Source organism: Littorina saxatilis, linkage group LG3 (assembly GCF_037325665.1).
Source record: "Littorina saxatilis isolate snail1 linkage group LG3, US_GU_Lsax_2.0, whole genome shotgun sequence".
Classification (NCBI taxonomy): Eukaryota; Metazoa; Mollusca; class Gastropoda; order Littorinimorpha; family Littorinidae; genus Littorina; species Littorina saxatilis.
In genome coordinates this window covers 14,596,675-14,615,982 of record NC_090247.1, presented here as the reverse complement: position 1 = coordinate 14,615,982, position 19,308 = coordinate 14,596,675, and the positions used below count along the sequence as shown (strand labels likewise).

General features: G+C 42.8%; 1 protein-coding gene across 1 annotated transcript in view; it reads right to left on the bottom strand.

Moving 5' to 3' along the window:
• Positions 1 to 244: 244 nt before the first annotated feature.
• Positions 245 to 19,308, bottom strand: part of LOC138961696 (adhesion G protein-coupled receptor B1-like) — a gene marked incomplete in the record, with an annotated part of 72,384 nt that continues 53,320 nt past the window's right edge. Inside the window, 1 exon segment of the mRNA XM_070333366.1 lies at positions 245 to 382. Coding sequence (XP_070189467.1) covers positions 374 to 382 — 9 coding nt within the window.

Sequence of the window (19,308 nt, the reverse complement as noted above, 5' to 3'; positions counted from 1 at the left end):
CAGCCAACTAACTGAAACACCTTTGTGCGTGAAAGACAGCCCGTCTGCCATGACGGGATTACATCACACAGACAGGACGACTGTAAGCCAGGAGAAGAATCTGTCTGACAATTTTATTTATTCCTAAAATGCTGACTGTCAGCAAAAAATAACAGACATGTCGAGAACATGGGTATCAACATAAGCTGGCCTATCTTGCCCCTATCAAACACACCCATCAAAATATAAATTCAACAAACCTGGGCATAGTCATGATCATACGCGGTAGACGTGTTCAGCTGAACTGTGCGGGTTGGCTTCTCAGCTGGTTGCGTGTGTGTTACTCTGGCAACTGGGTTCTTCATGGCCATGACCTTGGGAATGTTGTCAGGGGTCATGAGTTTTGGGTTGTCCAGTTTGGCCACGTTTGAAGCCTTCTGTCGCACGTGCCCGTCCACTTGCGGAAAGCGAGAGATGGCTGCACGGTAAATGAATTTGCTGGTGGAATAGACGATGTTCGGAAGTGACGGGGCTGTAGTTTTTGGATTGGATTGGATTGGATAAGATTTACAGTCCAGTGAGGTTACCCTCATGGAAATTCGGGCTGCTTTCTCCCCGGGGAAAGCGAGCTGCCATACATACGGCGCCACCCATATTTTTTTTTCCTGCATGCGTGTATTCGTGTTTCCTGAGACTTAATGCCGTGTGAGATGGAATTTTTTTTTTTTTTACTTTATTCCAAGTCCCACGGGTATTTGATGGACATTTTTATCTATGCCTATACAATTTTGCCAGGAAAGACCCTTTTGTCAATCGTGGGATCTTTAACGTGCACACCCCAATGTAGTGTACACGAAGGGACCTCGGTTTTTCGTCTCATCCGAAAGACTAGCACTTGAACCCACCACCTAGGTTTTGTTTGGATCAAATCAAAATGATATCAAATCGAATTACCTTTATTATCTCAATCTGAAAAATTAGATTGGGGGCGCATAAACATGAAGACAAACAGAAGACTAAACATGGGCTGTGAAAGAGTGACTGCCCTTGCTTTTAGTGAGACAAACGGAAGACTAAACATGGGCTGTGAAAGAGTGACTGCCCTTGCTTTTAGTGAGACAAACGGAAGACTAAACATGGGCTGTGAAAGAGTGACTGCCCTTGCTTTTAGTGAGACAAACGGAAGACTAAACATGGGCTGTGAAAGAGTGACTGCCCTTGCTTTTAGTGAGACAAACGGAAGACTAAACATGGGCTGTGAAAGAGTGACTGCCCTTGCTTTTAGTGAGACAAACGGAAGACTAAACATGGGCTGTGAAAGAGTGACTACCCTTGCTTTTAGTGAGACAAACGGAAGACTAAACATGGGTTGTGAAAGAGTGATTACCCTTGCTTTTAGTGAGACAAACGGAAGACTAAACATGGGCTGTGAAAGAGTGATTACCCTTGCTTTTAGTGAGACAAACGGAAGACTAAACATGGGCTGTGAAAGAGTGACTACCCTTGCTTTTAGAGAGACAAACGGAAGACTAAACATGGGCTGTGAAAGAGTGACTACCCTTGCTTTTAGAGAGACAAACAGAAGACTAAATATGGGCTGTGAAAGAGTGACTACCCTTGCTTTTAGAGAGACAAACAGAAGACTAAATATGGGCTGTGAAAGAGTGACTACCCTTGCTTTTAGAGAGACAAACAGAAGACTAAACATGGGCTGTGAAAGAGTGACTGCCCTTGCTTTTAGTGAGACAAATGATCCGCAAGTGCTCCTTATCCGCGTGCTTCAGACACACCCCTCACTAGGGATTGGCCCGTGGATTGTTTGTCTTATTAAAAGTAAGGGTATTCTCTCTTTTACAACCCATACCAACAAGACAGAGTTATTTTGTTTGTTCGTTCATGGGCTGAAACTCCCACGGCTTTTACGTGTATGACCGTTTTTACCCCGCCATTTAGGCAGCCATACGCCGTTTTCGGAGGAAGCATGCTGGGTATTTTCGTGTTTCTATAACCCACCGAACTCTGACATGGATTAAATGATCTTTTCCGTGCGCGCTTGGTCTTGTGCTTGCGTGTACACACGGGGGTGTTCGGACACCGAGGAGAGTCTGCATACAAAGTTGACTCTGAGAAATAAATCTCTCGCCGAACGTCGGGACGAACTCACGCTGACAGCGGCCAACTGGATACAAATCCAGCGCGCTACCGACTGAGCTACATCCCCGCCCTGGTTGTGAAAGAGTGACTGCCCTTGCTTTTAGTGAGACAAACGATCCGCAAGTGCTCCTTGTCCGCGTGCTTCAGACACACCCCTCGCAAGGGATTGGCCCGTGGATTGTTTGTCTTATTAAAAGTAAGGGTATTCTCTCTTTCACAACCCATACCAACAAGACAGAGTTATTTTCAGAATGCGTCCATTCCGTGCAAGGTGATATTATTCCTGTTTACATGGTGGGTAACGACTACATCAGAATTTTAATTGTGACAGGACGGGCGTAGTGGATAATACATCGGCCTCCTAATTGGAAGGTCGTGAGTTCAAATCCCGGCCGCGGCCGCCTTGTGGATTAAAGGTGAAGGTTTTTCCGATCTCCCAGGTCAACTTATGTGCAGACCTGCTAGTAACTTATCTCCCTTCGTGTGTATACGCAAGCACAAGACCAAGTGCGCACGGAAAAGATCATTCAATCCATGTCAGAGTTCGGTGGGTTATAGAAACACGAAAATAACCAGCATGCTTCCCCCGAAATCGGCGTATGCAGCCTGAATGGCGGGGTGAAAACGGTCATACACGTAAACATCCACGAGTGCAAAAACATGAGTGAACGTGGTTTCAATCCATGAAAGAAGAATAAAAAGAATAATAATAATTGTGAAAGCTCTTCTTGCAAAATCTATCGGTCATACGAACATGATATTTGCTTGAAAGTAAGCACTGATTGCGCTTTGGAAGTCAGACATTTGTTTAATTCACTATCCCCTTAATCCCTAAAAAGTAAAATCTAATGGAAATATTTTACGGAACTGCTAACATGAAAAACGACAAAAAGGGCCTGTGATACACAATAAAAGCATATTTTACCGGCTTCTTTAATCAACAACTTACCGTGTTTGTCAGAGTCATTGGAAGACGTATTGGATTCACTTGATTGCTTCTGTAAAACAAACAAGAAACACATTCAAACATCTGGGAAAGGCAAGAGGACCTGGGAAAATGTCAGCGACAGTAAGACAAAAAATTGATCAACAGGTATGTTAGTAAGCAAGGTTTGTTTTCAACTAAATCTAGGTAGATTGTCGATGTAAGTATTTTCTTATTCATTCTATTAATGTATCTGGCACAGTAGAGACACACTTCGAAATGTTTCAGCTTTATGAAGAAGACAATGACGAAGACGGCAAAAGTAGAAGAACGGTAACAAGAATAATACACACAACACGCAGAAACAACAAGAACAAGAACACGAACAACAAGAACAAGAACAACCACAACAACAACAACAACAACAACAACAACAACAACAACAACAACAACAACAACAACAACAACAACAACAACAACAACAACAACAACAACAACAACAACAACAAGCATGACGATACAAATGGTGATGCTGATAACAACGAAGCCATTTCAAGAAAACAAGATGTGTTTCTGGCATGTCGTTACACTGCCAATTATGGCTGACATTTTAGTGTTTAAAAGATTCGTGACATTCGAATTTCCTCCCTCCCCCCCCCTCCTCCAAAGATAATCATTAAGTACTTCCATGCCGTTTTGCTATATATAATGGCAAAAGCAAGAGAATCTATTGTCTCACCTGTGTACCAAACCTTGTAGACGAATGATAGCGACGTTGTTTTTTCTGCATACCTTCCCTTACCTGCAAAACAGAATAAATAATTGTATGTGAGAGAGATAGAGAGAGAGAGAGAGAGAGAGAGAGAGAGAGAGAGAGAGAGAGAGAGAGAGAGAGAGAGAGAGAGAGAGAGAGAGAGAGAGAGAGAGAGAGAGAGAGAGAGAGAGAGAGAGAGAGAGAGAGAGAGAGAGAGAGAGAGAGAGAGAGAGAGAGAGAGAGAGAGAGAGAGAGAGAGAGAGAGAGAGAGAGAGAGAGAGAGAGAGAGAGAGAGAGAGAGAGAGAGAGAGAGAGAGAGAGAGAGAGAGAGAGAGAGAGAGAGAGAGAGCATTGTCCTTGAATTGAAGCGACGCAGGAACTGAACAATTCAGTTTCACAGTGTACATGCCACAAACTCACCTGTTTCGACATCAGGCAGTGTAGAATAAAAATCATCAGGCCCTGAAACAAACGAACAATGCTCATTAAAGACAGAATGCATAACAGTCACTTACTTACCAATCTCTCCAACTAATTATTAAAACCCGTCGAGGTCATCGATAAATTAAGGTCAGGTGACCACGTTGTTTAAAGTAGAGAATATAGATATGTAGCTTGGGGTTCCGCCTTGGTATTCCCAAGCCTTCGCGACGGAATACCTGACAAAGTGCCCCACGGAAAATATCTCATTTGTCCTGAACGAGGTGTGTAACCTTTCTATCCCATGCTTTTGGACGTTATCATTACTACTGGTGTTTGCCACAACTGGCGACTGGTTTCTTTCCTCTATCATTAAACGTTCCTAGAATTATCAAACACAAGACGAAATAGACAAAGATCCCCAACCTGTAACGAGTTGAAGATGACAAAGAGGATCTGGAACACCACAGTGTCGTCGTTGACGGACATGACGCCAAAGATCCAACTCAGGCCCAGAATGGGAGTCATCACACATATTGCTTTCACCACAGACCTGAAAACACATAGAGTTTTTAGTCTGAATTCAATTCGTAGCTTTCAGACTTCTGTAAACCAAAACTGTCCACAGATCCACGCATTCTTGGAATGGAAACTGGACTCACAAAGTTATTGTTTCGATATGTAGTTGATATTAACTTGCCATATGTATACATAATAATGCTGTTCTCATAACCGTAACGTCAGTAAATTCACTTTGTTTTGCCGTCTATAAGACGATTTTCGAAAGTAGCTCTTTCGGGTTTGTTTGGGTTGCAAAAAAGTGAATACCCTTGCTTTTTCCTCGGACACAAAAATATACACAAGCTCCTGTCCACGTGTTTCCGTCACACCCCTCGCTATTGATTGGCCTGTCCAATGTTTGTCAGATTTTAAAGCAAGGGTACTTACTCTTTCACAACCTTTACAACCCCGACAGAGTTATATTATTATTATTATTGTGATCATTTTTATGCGCCTAATCTAGATATAGCCCTAGGCGCTTACATATCAATTTCTGCCGTTTGAAATGGATTTTTTTTTTATTACAGTCAGACAGAAGAACAGACATTTTTTACACACAATATAATGCATTCACATCGGCCAGTAAAGCTCAGTAGCCTATTAGGCGAGCATTCACCTTTCACGGCCTTTATTCCAAGTCAAACGGGTATTTGGTGGACATTTTTATCTATGTCTATACAATTTTGCCAGGAAAGACCCTTTTGTCAATCGTGGGATCTTTAACGTGCACACCCCAATGTAGTGTACACGAAAGGACCTCGGTTTTTCGTCTCATCCGAAAGACTAGCACTTGAACCCACCACCTAGGTTAGGAAAGGGGGGAGAAAATTGCGGCCTGACCCAGGGTCGAACACGCAACCTCTCGCTTCCGAGCGCAAGTGCCTTACCACTCGGCCACCCAGTCCACACTCGGAGTTCGTCTATTGGCCGAAAAACAATCAAGTAATACTCACTTTGTTTGTTCTCTCTTGTCTTTCTGTATCATAACTTTGGCGCTCAGCAGTGCCCGGATGACTAAGACGACGAACACAAAATTGGCCTGCAAAGTAGATTGGACAAAATAATCACCCTCGATCGAAGCAGAGAAGAGGCTGCTTTATGATGCAAAAAAACAACACGTTGCAAGATGCAAGAATAATATGTCATTTTTTTAGTGCAGCAATTCAATTCAGAACTCTACATATAGACTGACACACACACAATTAATACAAAGGCATACAGTTGTAGCTGATGGTTGTTTATCTAGTACTATTTAGAAAATATCTTAGGTTTAAGAATACAAAAAACAAGAAAGGTAAGTCGTTCCAACAACTTACCTTTTTTTTCATTCTTAAACCCAAGAGATTCTCTAAATATTACTAGATAAACAACCATTTACAAGGCTTCACTTAGCTGGTCCAAACGACGAAACTAGGTTTGTTTTACAGAATGCAAGAATGACATATTTTTGTATGTAAATCGCGTACTTCAACGATGTCGATAAAAATGCATTTTTTTTCTCAAAAGGAATAAATGAATTGGTTTTTTTCTACAGAAAGTCGCACACAGAACGTTACCATCAAAGCAGCCAGTGCAGGTCCAACGAAGGCCCACAGTAGACCGCCCTCAAGGGACAACCAACAACTGCACAAAAGCAAGGACCGTTCAGATGTTTAATGATGTGCGTACTTCTAATTCATTCAAGGCATTTGTGCTGTGTGAACATCAACAACAATAACAACAATAACAACAGCAGCAGCAACAACAACAACAACAACAGTAGAAGCCACATCAACAACAACAGCAGCAGCGGCTACAACAACAGCAACAACAACATCAGCAGCAGTAACAACAGCAACAACAACAGCAACAACAACAACAGCAGCAGCAGCTACAACAAGAACAATAACAAAAGCAGCAGGAGTAGCAGCAGCAACAACAGCAACAACAGCAGCAGCAGTAGCAGCAACAACAGCAACAACAGCAACAACAGCAGCAGCAACAACAACTTCAGCAGCAGTAGCCGCAAAAATACCATCATCATCAACAACAACAACAACAACAACAACAACAACAACAACAACAACAACAGAATACGGTCAAAATAACCAGCATCATTGACAAATAATAACAGCAGGAAACGTGAAAAATATCATTAATAGAGAAACACTCAGCACAAACTTCGATGTATCGAGTGCTATCACATCTGTCATCAAAATTCGGTTTCTGTCAATGGTCTCCGAGGTCGCTTATTCTTTTACAGTGGTTTCTGCACAAACTGGCTTTTAAATCATACTATAATTTTGTTCTCATCAATCTCCAGTCCCTTTCAACGGCTATATACATTGGTGTTACGCACCATCACAGTATTCATCATTCAGTGGGTCGGAGATCACAGATGCCGACGACACCCCCCCCCCCTCCCTTTTTGTTTTAACCACACACACACACACACACACACATACACACACACACACACACACACACACACACACACACATACACACACACCACCACCAAAACAAACAAGAAGAGCAAACGCTCGATCGAGTCACTTTCGCAGTTCTGAATATTATATGAGGCATCAGATGGACAGGAAGAAATTGCTATTCACAACACAATGAGTCACGTTCACATAACATTTGAGCCCGGTCACTTTTATAGTTTCCGAGAAAAGCCCAACGTTAAGTTGTGTGTTGCCGAACAGAAAAGGCTAGTTATCTCCCTTGTTTTTCTGATAACGTTCGTAAAAGGCTACAGATGTAAATACTTTGATGTAAAGAATAATCCTACAAAGTTTCAATCACATCCGATGAACTTTGTCAAAGATATAAAATGTCTAATTTTTCCTTTGACGCTGACCTGTGACCTTGAAAAAGGTCAAAGGTCAACGAAACCATCGTTAAAGTGTAGAGGTCATTGGAGGTCACGACTAAACAAAATATGAGCCCGATCGCTTTGATAGTTTCCGAGAAAAGTCCAACGTTAAGGTGGTGTCTACGGACGGCCGGCCGGCCGGCCGGCCGGACGGACTAACACTGACCGATTACATAGAGTCACATTTTCTCAAGTGACTCAAAAACTACATACACACACAGAAAAAAACCCACCCACACACACACACAAGAAAAACAAACATAAACAAGAGGCGAAGCCTTCAAGGCTCACGTAACAAATCGACAAACAGTAACACAAACTCAATCACTCCGTCACACACACACACACACACACACACACACACACACACACACACACACACACACACACACACACACACACACACACACACACACACACACACACACACACACACAGAAAGAGCATAGGTGAAACTGTGCAAGAAAGCGAGACACTAGATCTAGATCTGTCTGTCTGCATGTAGCCTACTTACAGGGACACGACTGCCAACTAGTCTCGGCCCGCTCAAAGTAATAATGACCGAGACTTTCAGTACTTCCTTCGCGTGACGTCTAACCCTCTTACGTCATAATGTGACGTCAATGTAATGTGACGTCATCAAATGTTAGAGTTTCTACCACAGACATACACACACGCGCACGCACGCACGCACATACGCACGCACGCACAGACAGACAAAGTTACGATCGCATAGGCTACACTTACGTGAGCCAAAAAGCAACAAAGAAACACACGAAAGCTTAAATGTTGCACGCTACAACCAACACGAGATCACATTACGCAGAATCAGGCTAACTTTTGCATGTCAGGCCATTCGTCCATCCATCCCGACTTGCAGTGACAGGACTTGGGGGGGGGGGGGGGGGGGGGGGGGGGGTGGGGTGGCGGGGGGAGGGGGCGTTTTGAGGGAGAGGTAAACTTAATTTAAAGTGTGCCTTACAAGTCCTTTCCTCCGTATCCCTCAAGCTCCGTGATGCCCATAGTCGCTCCAACGATAATAAGAGGCACGCCTGAAACAACGAACATATTAATTAGACATCGTGAGTTTGTTACTGATGTGAAGAACCTGGACATATTGCAACAGGACTACACACACACACACACACACACACACACACTCACACACACACACACACACTCACACACACTCACACACACACACACACACACACACACACACACACACACACATACACACACACACACACACACACATAACGCGCGCGTACACACACCCAACATGGCAAAATCACACACGCAAACACACACACACACACACACACAAACACACACACACACACACAAACACACACACACACACCTCCCCTTCCTACACACACACACACACACACAAATAACAACCACTAATACAACACCAACAACAACACCTAACACACAACTCACCATAGGCCGTAAGTAGGAGCCAGGCTAGGACAGACTTTGTAGGGAAGAGGATGACGATGGTGATGAAAATGTCGATCCCTTCACACAGCATCAGGAAGAAGACCACCAACCACAAGTAGTGAAGAAAAGCCGCAACAACCGTGCACACAATCTGGAGTGATCAAACACAAAGTGTTAATAGTCGAATTCTGAAATATTATTCAAATTCAGTGTCTGTCTGTCAGTGTGTTCGCCATAATACTAATTTAGAGTTCGCACATGGCGATGAAAACTGTAAGTTGCATGTTCTCAGGCGGACCCAGAAAGTACATGGCGGAAAAAACCTTCTAGCACACATTTTATCCAGGTTTTTCGTTTTTTTTAATATTTTTTTTTATAAAGAGCCTACTGTCTTTCCATCACGGTCCACGGGAATGAACTCCATAGTTCATTTGCGTGACTTTGCTTGATTATTACCTCCCATGGTTTGAGTCTACTTTCATAGCATTCTCAAGATGTAATTCATATATATATTTCTTTTTTCTTCTTCAAAATCCTTAATATTGATTATTTTTTTAGACCGTGCGCAATCGTAAACATGAGTACATAAATACATAAACAAATAAATCGATACATAAATAAATATATACATACAAAATGCATAGATATATGAATACATAGAACAATGCATAAATATATAAATACATACATAAATTAGAAAACATTAACATTACGTTGTAAATCATACTTGGTTGCTGCACTCCGAACAATCTCGAAAAGAATAGGGCGAAATAAGTTTGCGGACAATTGTCGAGCTGGTATATTTTTTCCTTCTTTTAACATATGACTGAATGAATTTTCGCGCATTAGAAAGGACCTGTGTCACCCTCAGTATCTGGATAATGTGTCTGCGCTCGCATCGTTTGTTCATTTAAAAAAAAATTGAAGCCACACTGTGACGACCGCATTTTGTAAGTTATTTCTTTTACATTTTTAACAAATAGTCTCTGACTATGGGATTACATTCCACCTAGAAAACCCACAAATAAAACTGTCAAATAACGTCGGAATGACGTACCTCGTGTTCAACTCGATTGACGCCAGCCAGGAAAGTGACGTAAGCAATGACGAGAACCACACACAGGTGGACAAGAAGCACGCTGCGGTCTGATCTCACGTGCCTGTAACACAGACACGGAATGAATTCACATACACATCATTAGTTTAACAAATTCTCATATCATTTACTCATCAACACAATTACGGAACACGTAGGGGGAGGGCTCCCAATATGGACCATTTTTTGTTTCATGTTGACAACTAGCTTGTTTTCTTGCGAAGAAGTTTCATTTTGTGTTTGGTAGTCCTTCTCTCCCCTACATTGTTCACCCACGGTGCAGATGGAATCATTCGCAAACAAACATGCTACTTCAACACTGGAATCGACGATGTTCGGAAATAACTCTGTCGGGTTTGTAAGGGTTGTGAAAGAGTGAATGCCCTTGCTTTTAGTGAGACAACCAATCCCAACGCGATCCTTGTCCACGTGTTTCAGACACACCGCTCGTTCGTGACTGGTAAGTGGATTGTTTGTCTCACGAAGGCCAAACAAAAATATGTCTGTTTACGGTAACCCGACCGACCCTAGTTTTTAGGCCCGACCCTAATCTTTTTTTTTGATCGTCTGAGGAAGAAAAAAAAAGAAAAAAAAAACCTGCATCCCAAATAGAGCTGTTTGCGCTCTAACAGCAGACGACAGAAGGGAGGTAAGCTCAAGGTACTGTTAGGAGTAAAGGGTCGTCACTCGTGTTACTTCCTTTCAAAATGGATGCACGCAGTGGTGTTCGCCACCCGCTAGCTGTAAAGCTTGATAAATGTTGTCATGAAAAGGATGGGGTGAAAATTATCAGTACCTATCCAGCGAGTTTTAGTATCATTAACGTTTTTCAACAGGCAAAAACAGGGATTGATGAGAAGAAATGAACTGTGAAACATCATAGAGAGGGGAGAGAAAAAAAAAAATTTGAAAAAAAAAGAAGAAAAAAAAAAATTTGAAAAAAAAAGAAAAAAAAAAAAAAGCCGACCTACCTACCCTATTTTTTCACCCTGTGTTACCGTAAACAGACCTAATTTTTTTTTTGGCCTAAAAGCAAGGGTATTCATTCTTTCAGAGCCCATACCAAAAACTACAGAGTTATTTCCGGAATTCGTCTAATCCGTTTTATTTTAACAAGTAGCTGGTGTTCTCATTCACAGGAGGGTGAGTCAAGCCATGCCTTGCCTCCAAAACAGAAGATGAAATAGACGACCAGAGCGAAGATCATGACGTGCTTTTACCCCCAGAATATGAAATATATAGCATCAGCGAGGACGAAACAGGGATTTTGTCTTCTTCAAAATGTACGAAATCAGGATGAGCAGAGTGAGGTTCAAACCATATTCTTGCCGCCAGAAAAAAAGTAGATGACTAGAGTACGAATGTTGCCATGCTCTTAAATAATCCACTGAAGATGAAGAAGATGACCAGAGTGAGAATGAAGTCAGGAGAGGAGCTGTAAAGCTTGATAAATGTTGTCATGAAAAGGATGGGGTGAAAATTATCAGTACCTATCCAGCGAGTTTTAGTATCATTAACGTTTTTCAACAGGCAAAAACAGGGATTGATGAGAAGAAATGAACTGTGAAACATCATAGAGAGGGGAGAGAAAAAAAGAAAAAAAATTGAAAAAAAAATTGAAAAAAAAGCCGACCTACCGACTTTATTTTTTCACCCTATGTTACCGTAAACAGACCTATTTTTTTTTTGGGCCTAAAAGCAAGGGTATTCATTCTTTCAGAGCCCATACCAAAAACTACAGAGTTATTTCCGGAATTCGTCTAATCCGTTTTATTTTAACAAGTAGCTGGTGTTCTCATTCACAGGAGGGTGAGTCAAGCCATGCCTTGCCTCCAAAACAGAAGATGAAATAGACGACCAGAGCGAAGATCATGACGTGCTTTTACCCCCAGAATATGAAATATATAGCATCAGCGAGGACGAAACAGGGATTTTGTCTTCTTCAAAATGTACGAAATCAGGATGAGCAGAGTGAGGTTCAAACCATATTCTTGCCGCCAGAAAAAAAGTAGATGACTAGAGTACGAATGTTGCCATGCTCTTAAATAATCCACTGAAGATGAAGAAGATGACCAGAGTGAGAATGAAGTCAGGAGAGGAGATGAAATATCACTTTTTCTATACTCTCACAATGACCAACCCTGCCCCGTAAATGTGTTTTGTTAGTAATCTTTAAAGGAACACATAGAGACCCCCCGCGGGTTAGGGGGAGTCCCATATTGGTTGGGACGAGAAAGAATTTACCCGATGCTACCCAGCATGTCGTAAGAGGCGACTAACGGTTCTGTTTCTCCTTTTACCCTTGTTAAGTGTTTTTTGTATAGAATATGGTCAATGTTTGTAAAGATTTTAGTCAAGCAGTATGTAAGAAATGTTAAGTCCTTTGTACTGGAAACTTGCATTCTCCCAGTAAGGCCATATATTGTACTACGTTGCAAGCCCCTGGAGCAATTTTTTGATTAGTGCTTTTGTGAACAAGAAACAATTAACAAGTGGCTCTATCCCATCTCCCCCCTTTCCCCTATCCCATCTCCCCCCTTTCCCCGTCGCGATATAACCTTGAATGGTTGAAAACGACGTTAAACACCAAATAAAGAAAGAAAGAACACATAGAGTGACAGTCAACATGGGTCACTCTGTGTGTGCGCCTTTTGTCGTGTGCTGCTAACTTGTATAGCCACTTTTCTAATGCAATGCATATTCAATGCAAAGAAAAATGTTTGTTTTATGCAACATCCGTCTCTGTGTCTGTGTGACTCTGTGCAAAAAAAGCCTTTGTTGTTTTATTGCTTGGTGACTGTAATTGATGTTACATGTTTATGGATTCTGCACATGTGCTTAACAAAGCGGATTGACTTGACTTTGTGTGGAGCATTTGTAGGATTGCCCTGTCCTGTCTCAAATATTGTCAAGAGGGTTTTGCATCCCATGAAAACATTACAGTGGGGAAAAAAGAAGAAAACATACTAATCCACTCTCTTACCTCCACAAGATGAAGTAGATGACGAGAGTGAGGATGAGACAGAAGATTGAGATGCTGCAACCCACGATGGAGAAGACGTTCAGCACATCCGCAACCTCATTCGCCTGCAACATGCAAGCGTGCAGCTACAGTTGGTATGAATCTCAACCAACTGTAAATGTCTAGATATGTCATGGGTAAATCAATCATTTGTATCTTTTTCATTAATTATGTTTTTTGCCCATGTCATTTATTTGCCATACAATGCTGTGAAATCAATATATCAATCAATAGATGAGGCTTATATCGCGCGTATTCCGTAGGTACAGTTCTAAGAGCAGGGATTTATTTTTTAATTTTTTAGTTTTTATGTTATGCAATTTATATCGCGCACATATTCAAGGCGCAGGGATTTATTTATGCCGTGTGAGATGGATTTGTTTTACACAATACATCACGCATTCACATCGGCCAGCAGATCGCAGCCATTTCGGCGCATATCCTACTTTTCACGGCCTATTATTCCAAGTCACACGGGTATTTTGGTGGACATTTTTATCTATGCCTATACAATTTTGCCAGGAAAGACCCTTTCGTCAATCGCGGGATCTTTAACGTGCACACCCCAATGTAGTGTACACGAAGGGACCTCGGTTTTTCGTCTCATCCGAAAGACCAGCACTTGAACCCAACACCTAGGTTAGGAAAGGGGGGAGAAAATTGCTAACGCCCTGACCCAGGGTCGAACTCGCAACCTCTCGCTTCCGAGCGCAAGTGCGTTACCACTCGGCCACCCCAAATATGCCCCTCCCCCCTCCTACCTGGCTGAAATGTCCTCATGTGATTTCATTCATTTTTGACTTTCTTCTTTGTACATTTGTTTGTTTGTGTGTTTATTGTTTGTTTTTTCGTTGCATGCTTCTTTGTTTGTCTGTTTCAGATGATTAGGCTTGCAATCGCGCCCAATTCTAGTTTTCCTGGTAATGGGCTATCAAGACCTGTCAGAAAAAGGACAGCAACTGATCTGCATTTCATCATACTTTAAAGCTCTGGCCATTTTCTAATTCACTGCATGGTTCTTCGTTTGGAATTTGACTTTTCAAGAAGTTAAACCGCAAGATGTGGGCAGAAAAACAACAACAAAGAAACAGGCAGAAAAGAAATTAGAGAAGGAAGAAGGAGGCGGTAATAGAGGAGACGGAAGAGAGGGCCGTGGATAAATAGGGGGGGGGGGGGGGGGACAAGAAAATCACATGCTCGATAACCTCGATCCCCTTCACATATGGAGCATTAGAGAGAGAGAGAGAGAGAGAGAGAGAGAGAGAGAGAGAGAGAGAGAGAGAGAGAGAGAGAGAGAGAGAGAGAGAGAGAGAGAGAGAGAGAGGAGAGAGAGGGGAGAGAGAGAGAGAGAGAGAGAGAGAGAGAGGAGAGAGAGAGAGAGAGAGAGAGAGAAAGAGAGAGGAGAGAGAGGAGAGAGAGAGAGAGGAGAGAGAGAAAGAGAGAGAGAAAGGGAGAGAGAGAGAGAGATAGAGAGAGATAGAGAGAGAGAGGAGAGAGAGAGAGAGAGAGAGGAGAGAGAGAGAGAAAGGGAGAGAGAAAGAGGGAGAGAGAGAGATAGAGAGAGAGAGAGAGAAAGAGGGAGAGAGAGAGATAGAGAGAGAGAGAAGGCGAAGGCGAAGGCGAAGGCGAATTTTTATTGCATCAAACACAATGTGTATGTACAAGGGGGAGAAATAGTTAGCATGTGAACAAAGTGGACTTGACCGTCCGGAAGCAAGGCAACTTAAAATCAACACCTAGCACAAGAAGTAAAAAACAGAGAAGAAAAAAAAAATACAGTAAGATGAAGACAAGGATTTTGGGTTGTACGATCATACCGGTCTATTTCACAATTGATTTTCTCTTTGTCTAAACGCGTAGAACACATAATTTGACAATGCAATCAGTCGTAATTTGTTGTCAGTCTGTAAAATACACAACGATGAGTTGGAGAACTGGTCAAGGTCAAAACAAGCACCAATGTACTTTTGACGGATTGCATTGTAAGCTGGGCATTTAAACAGGAAGTGGTTTTCATTTTCTTCAGTTGATTTACAAAATGTACAATTTCTGGATTCAGCGCACTCGGGATTATAGCGCAGTTTATTTACCTTCAATGGTGTAATGCCCAGTCTGAACTTTGTGTACATTTTGCGTATGTACTGGTTTTCAATGACACCCAGATACTTTTCTTTTTCAAGTTCTCCTTTAAACATCCTGTATACATCAAATCTCACACTTGTATCAAGTTTACAGTGCCAGTTTTGCTCAAAGCAGTCTTGCAGACGTTGCTGTAATGTTCTAATAAACGCACATTCCCTACCTACAGACCCGTTCAACCACACATCTCCAAATCCATTCATGCACAGGAGGCATTTAACTTGTGAGACCCAATTCTGTTTTCCCCTTTCAACTGCGTTTTTTAACATGATGTATGACATCTTTGCATATCTCGAATCCGGCATACAGTTAAGTCTCAACCAGTACTTTACGCTTCGGATATTTGCTAGGATTGACAAAGTGCATCTTCCAAGTTCCCCATACACCATCTGGTTTGGACTGTTTGACGAGATCCCGAGTAATCTTTTACAGGCATACATGTGAACCTTTTCAATCTGTGAACAGTCAAAACATCCCCATAGTTCTGAGCCATAGAGCAAGATGGGAGCAATTTGCGCATCAAATAATTTGAAAAATATGTCCATGTCGTGGCATCCTATATTCCATAAGACTTTAAAAATTTCAATGACACCTTGTTTGGCTCTGGTGATTGCGTCATTGAAAGAGAGATTCAAACGGGCTTGGGTTGTGAATGTCAGACCGAGATACTTGTAAGAGCTAGCACTTGATACTTGCGCGTTTCCGTAGAACCATTTCTCACTTTTGGCTAAATGACCACCGTTTCGAAAAACAACGACATTGGTTTTATTCATGTTTAGCCTTAACCCAAGACGCTTTGAAACGTTATGTAAGATGTTCAGTTGGTTTTGCAAACCCACTATGGACGATGATAGCAGTGCAATGTCGTCAGCGAACATCAAAAGAAACAGTTCGATCTCGCCGGGAAGCATTTGAATTCCGTGTCTGCCCTTACATATTATTTCCGAGGCAAGTTCGTTTATAAGAAACGAAAAAAGCGTTGGGCTCGCTAGACAGCCCTGCTTCAGGCCTTGTAGGCATTCAAAATAATCAGTATTGCCAGAGTTACATCGGACGCAAGAGAGAACAGATGAGTACATTGACCTAAGCATGTTAAACATTCTTCCTTTTACACCAATCTTTAATAAAACATTCCACAAAACATCCCTTTTAACGGTGTCAAACGCCTTTTGAAAGTCCACAAAAGCAACATATAACTTCTTTTTTAGTTGAAGCTGCTTGGTAACTGCTGCATAAAGAGTGAACATGTGGTCAATTGTGGAGTAATTTTTTCTAAAACCCGCCTGTGACTCAGAGAGAATGTTGTTTTCCTCAGCCCACGCTGTCAAACGGGCATTCATAATACTGGTATACAACTTGCTCACACAACTTAACAAAGAGACGCCTCTATAATTGTCAGGGTTCTCATCATCACCTTTCTTAAATATTGGTTGAATGATAGCCTTTGCCCAATCTGAAGGGTAGTCACCAGTCCTAAAAAGGTCGTTAAACAACGTCAAAAGATAGGGGACGATTGTGTCACCTGTGGTTTTTAAGAGATCATTTAAAACGCCATCTGGTCCCGCTGCTTTCCCTTTTTTTAAGCCACTTAAAGCAGTCCTCACTTCTTCTTCGGTAATATCACTGTTGAGAATGTCGCAGTCAAGTTCGTTTTCTTCTTCAGTGTCAGTATGGTCATGTTCTTGAACATGCCTTCTATCATCATCCTCGTTAAGTACTTTCTTAAAATGATCATACCATGCCTGATTGTCAATAGTTCCTGCGGGTTTACGTTTCCTCCTGAATTTCTTTATCTCCTTCCAAAATGCATGAGAGTCAGAAATATTCAACAGCAGGCTATTCACTCTATTTTGTTTATGACTGTCTTTTTTCTGTTTGAGCACTTTGGAGTATGACTTTCTCTCCGTTAGGTATAACATCTTTAACCTGTCTTTCTCTTGTCCTGTCTTTTCCTTTTTGTACATCCGAAATGCCTTGCGTGTTTGTCTTTTTAATTTTCGGCATTCAGAATCGAACCACTTGTTGTTTTCGGAGATTAAAGGTGAGTCATTTTTAAACACCCTTTCCATTGGTTTAGCAGCGTCTTTCAAAGCACACGTAAACAACTCCACTGACTCCTCTGCGTCCTCTTTGATCATAGCTGTAGCAGCGGCCAGTTTGTTTACAAAGCTTTCAGACTGGATCAAAGTTTTGACCTCTTGCTCTTTTTCTCTGTCCCATATGAGTCTTTTTGTAGGTGGCTGTGTTGCTTCACTGATGGGAGGACGGACATGGGCACAATCGACGCTAAACGTAAACCAGAGGGGCATATGCGGTGACTCAACTCTCTCATCTACGGCTAGACGTTTAGAACGTGACGATAATTCATCAGAGACAACAAAGTAATCAATGACGCTATTTCCATGTACAGAAACATATGTAAAGTGTTCTGATAAATCAGGAGTGCAGTTACCGTTTAAAATATGCATACTAAAAGATGTACAAAGGGAAAGTAGCTCCCAACCAAATTGGTTAGCCACCTTGTCCTCTGATGACCTGGTGCAAACGTAGGGATCACATCGCTTATCGGCGCTATCCATTTCATCGACAGGGCACACGTTAGATTGATACTGGCCTGTTCTTGCGTTTAAGTCTCCACAAAGAATGACCTGCAAATCTCCATGTTTTTCAAACATGTCAAGGAGACAACACTCTAACTCATCGATATGGCATTTAGTCTGTTTCGTGTTATAATATGGCGACGTGGTTGGAGGGACATAGGCTGCCATGAAAATAATGTCTCCCTCTGTATTAAGCAATGTTTTGGAAAGTTTTAAGCATAAGATATGATCATATTCAGTCTCAACATGATAGACTAACTTACTTATATCTTTCTTTACGAGAACAACGACGCCCCCTGACCTCCTACCATGACTCGTTAGCTTCCTAGCCGATTTCTGGAAGATTTGAAAATCACTAAAGTGCCGTGATAGGTCGAATGCTTTATCCAAAAATGTCTCTACAAGACAGACAATATCGAACTTCAGGATATAGCCCAGAAAATCAGGATCAGGTAGCTTAGAAGCCAAGCCATCGACGTTCCAAGTGAGAAATTCTAACGTGCCCTTACCACCTTCTACTGCCGATGTGACGTGCCCGTGCCGTCAGTCACTGATTTTACTGCCACCAAGCATCGTGTCGATACGTCCTTGGCGTTGGCCTGTGGCGCCATGGCCTGCCCCACGGGCAGTGCCAGTGGTGGAACCCGTCTGGAGCCTGCTGCGTGTCTTCACGCCCGGGTGATCGGCTGTGACCGTGTACCCGGCACCGCCGGGTTGACTGCTTGCTCCGCCGTCCAGCTGAGCCCTCCGTCCGCCGCCCCGACCCCCACTGCACCCGCCACTGTCGTCACTGGAGATGACGGTGGTCGGTGAGCCTCTACCCCGCCCCCTGCCCGCGTATATTGGGGTCTGTCGGTTGACCCTGTTGTCTACGCCTCGCTGGGGGGAGGTAAGGGCGTCTACGCTGGATGTGGTGATGGGGGCAGCAGGGGACTGGGGCGGCCGACAGGGCAGCGATGGGAAGTCATGGGACGAGGTGGTAGCCTCCGTGTTGGGACTGCTGTCTCTGGCTTGTCGTTCCTGCTGCTCACCTCGGTGCTCCCTGGGTCTCTTGTGCAGCCTCGTTCCCCTGTAGTAGGCCGTGAAGCCCTGGTCTCGGAGCTCCTTGAGCGTGGTTCGCTGTCTCGGTGTCAGATCGTCGTTCATGGAGACGTCAGCTGACCTCAGGCTCTGTCTAGTGCTGCGGTTGGCGATCAGTGCACGCTTGTCGTTAGCGTTGTGCAGCTTCACCAGGATAGGGCGAGAGCGCTGTTCGCTATGCTGTCCGAGGCGGTAAGCTCGGTCAAGGTCGTCTAGCTGCCACTCCTTGCCCGTGTCATCGTGTAGGTTAATGGTGTATAGCACTGCTCTGGCACA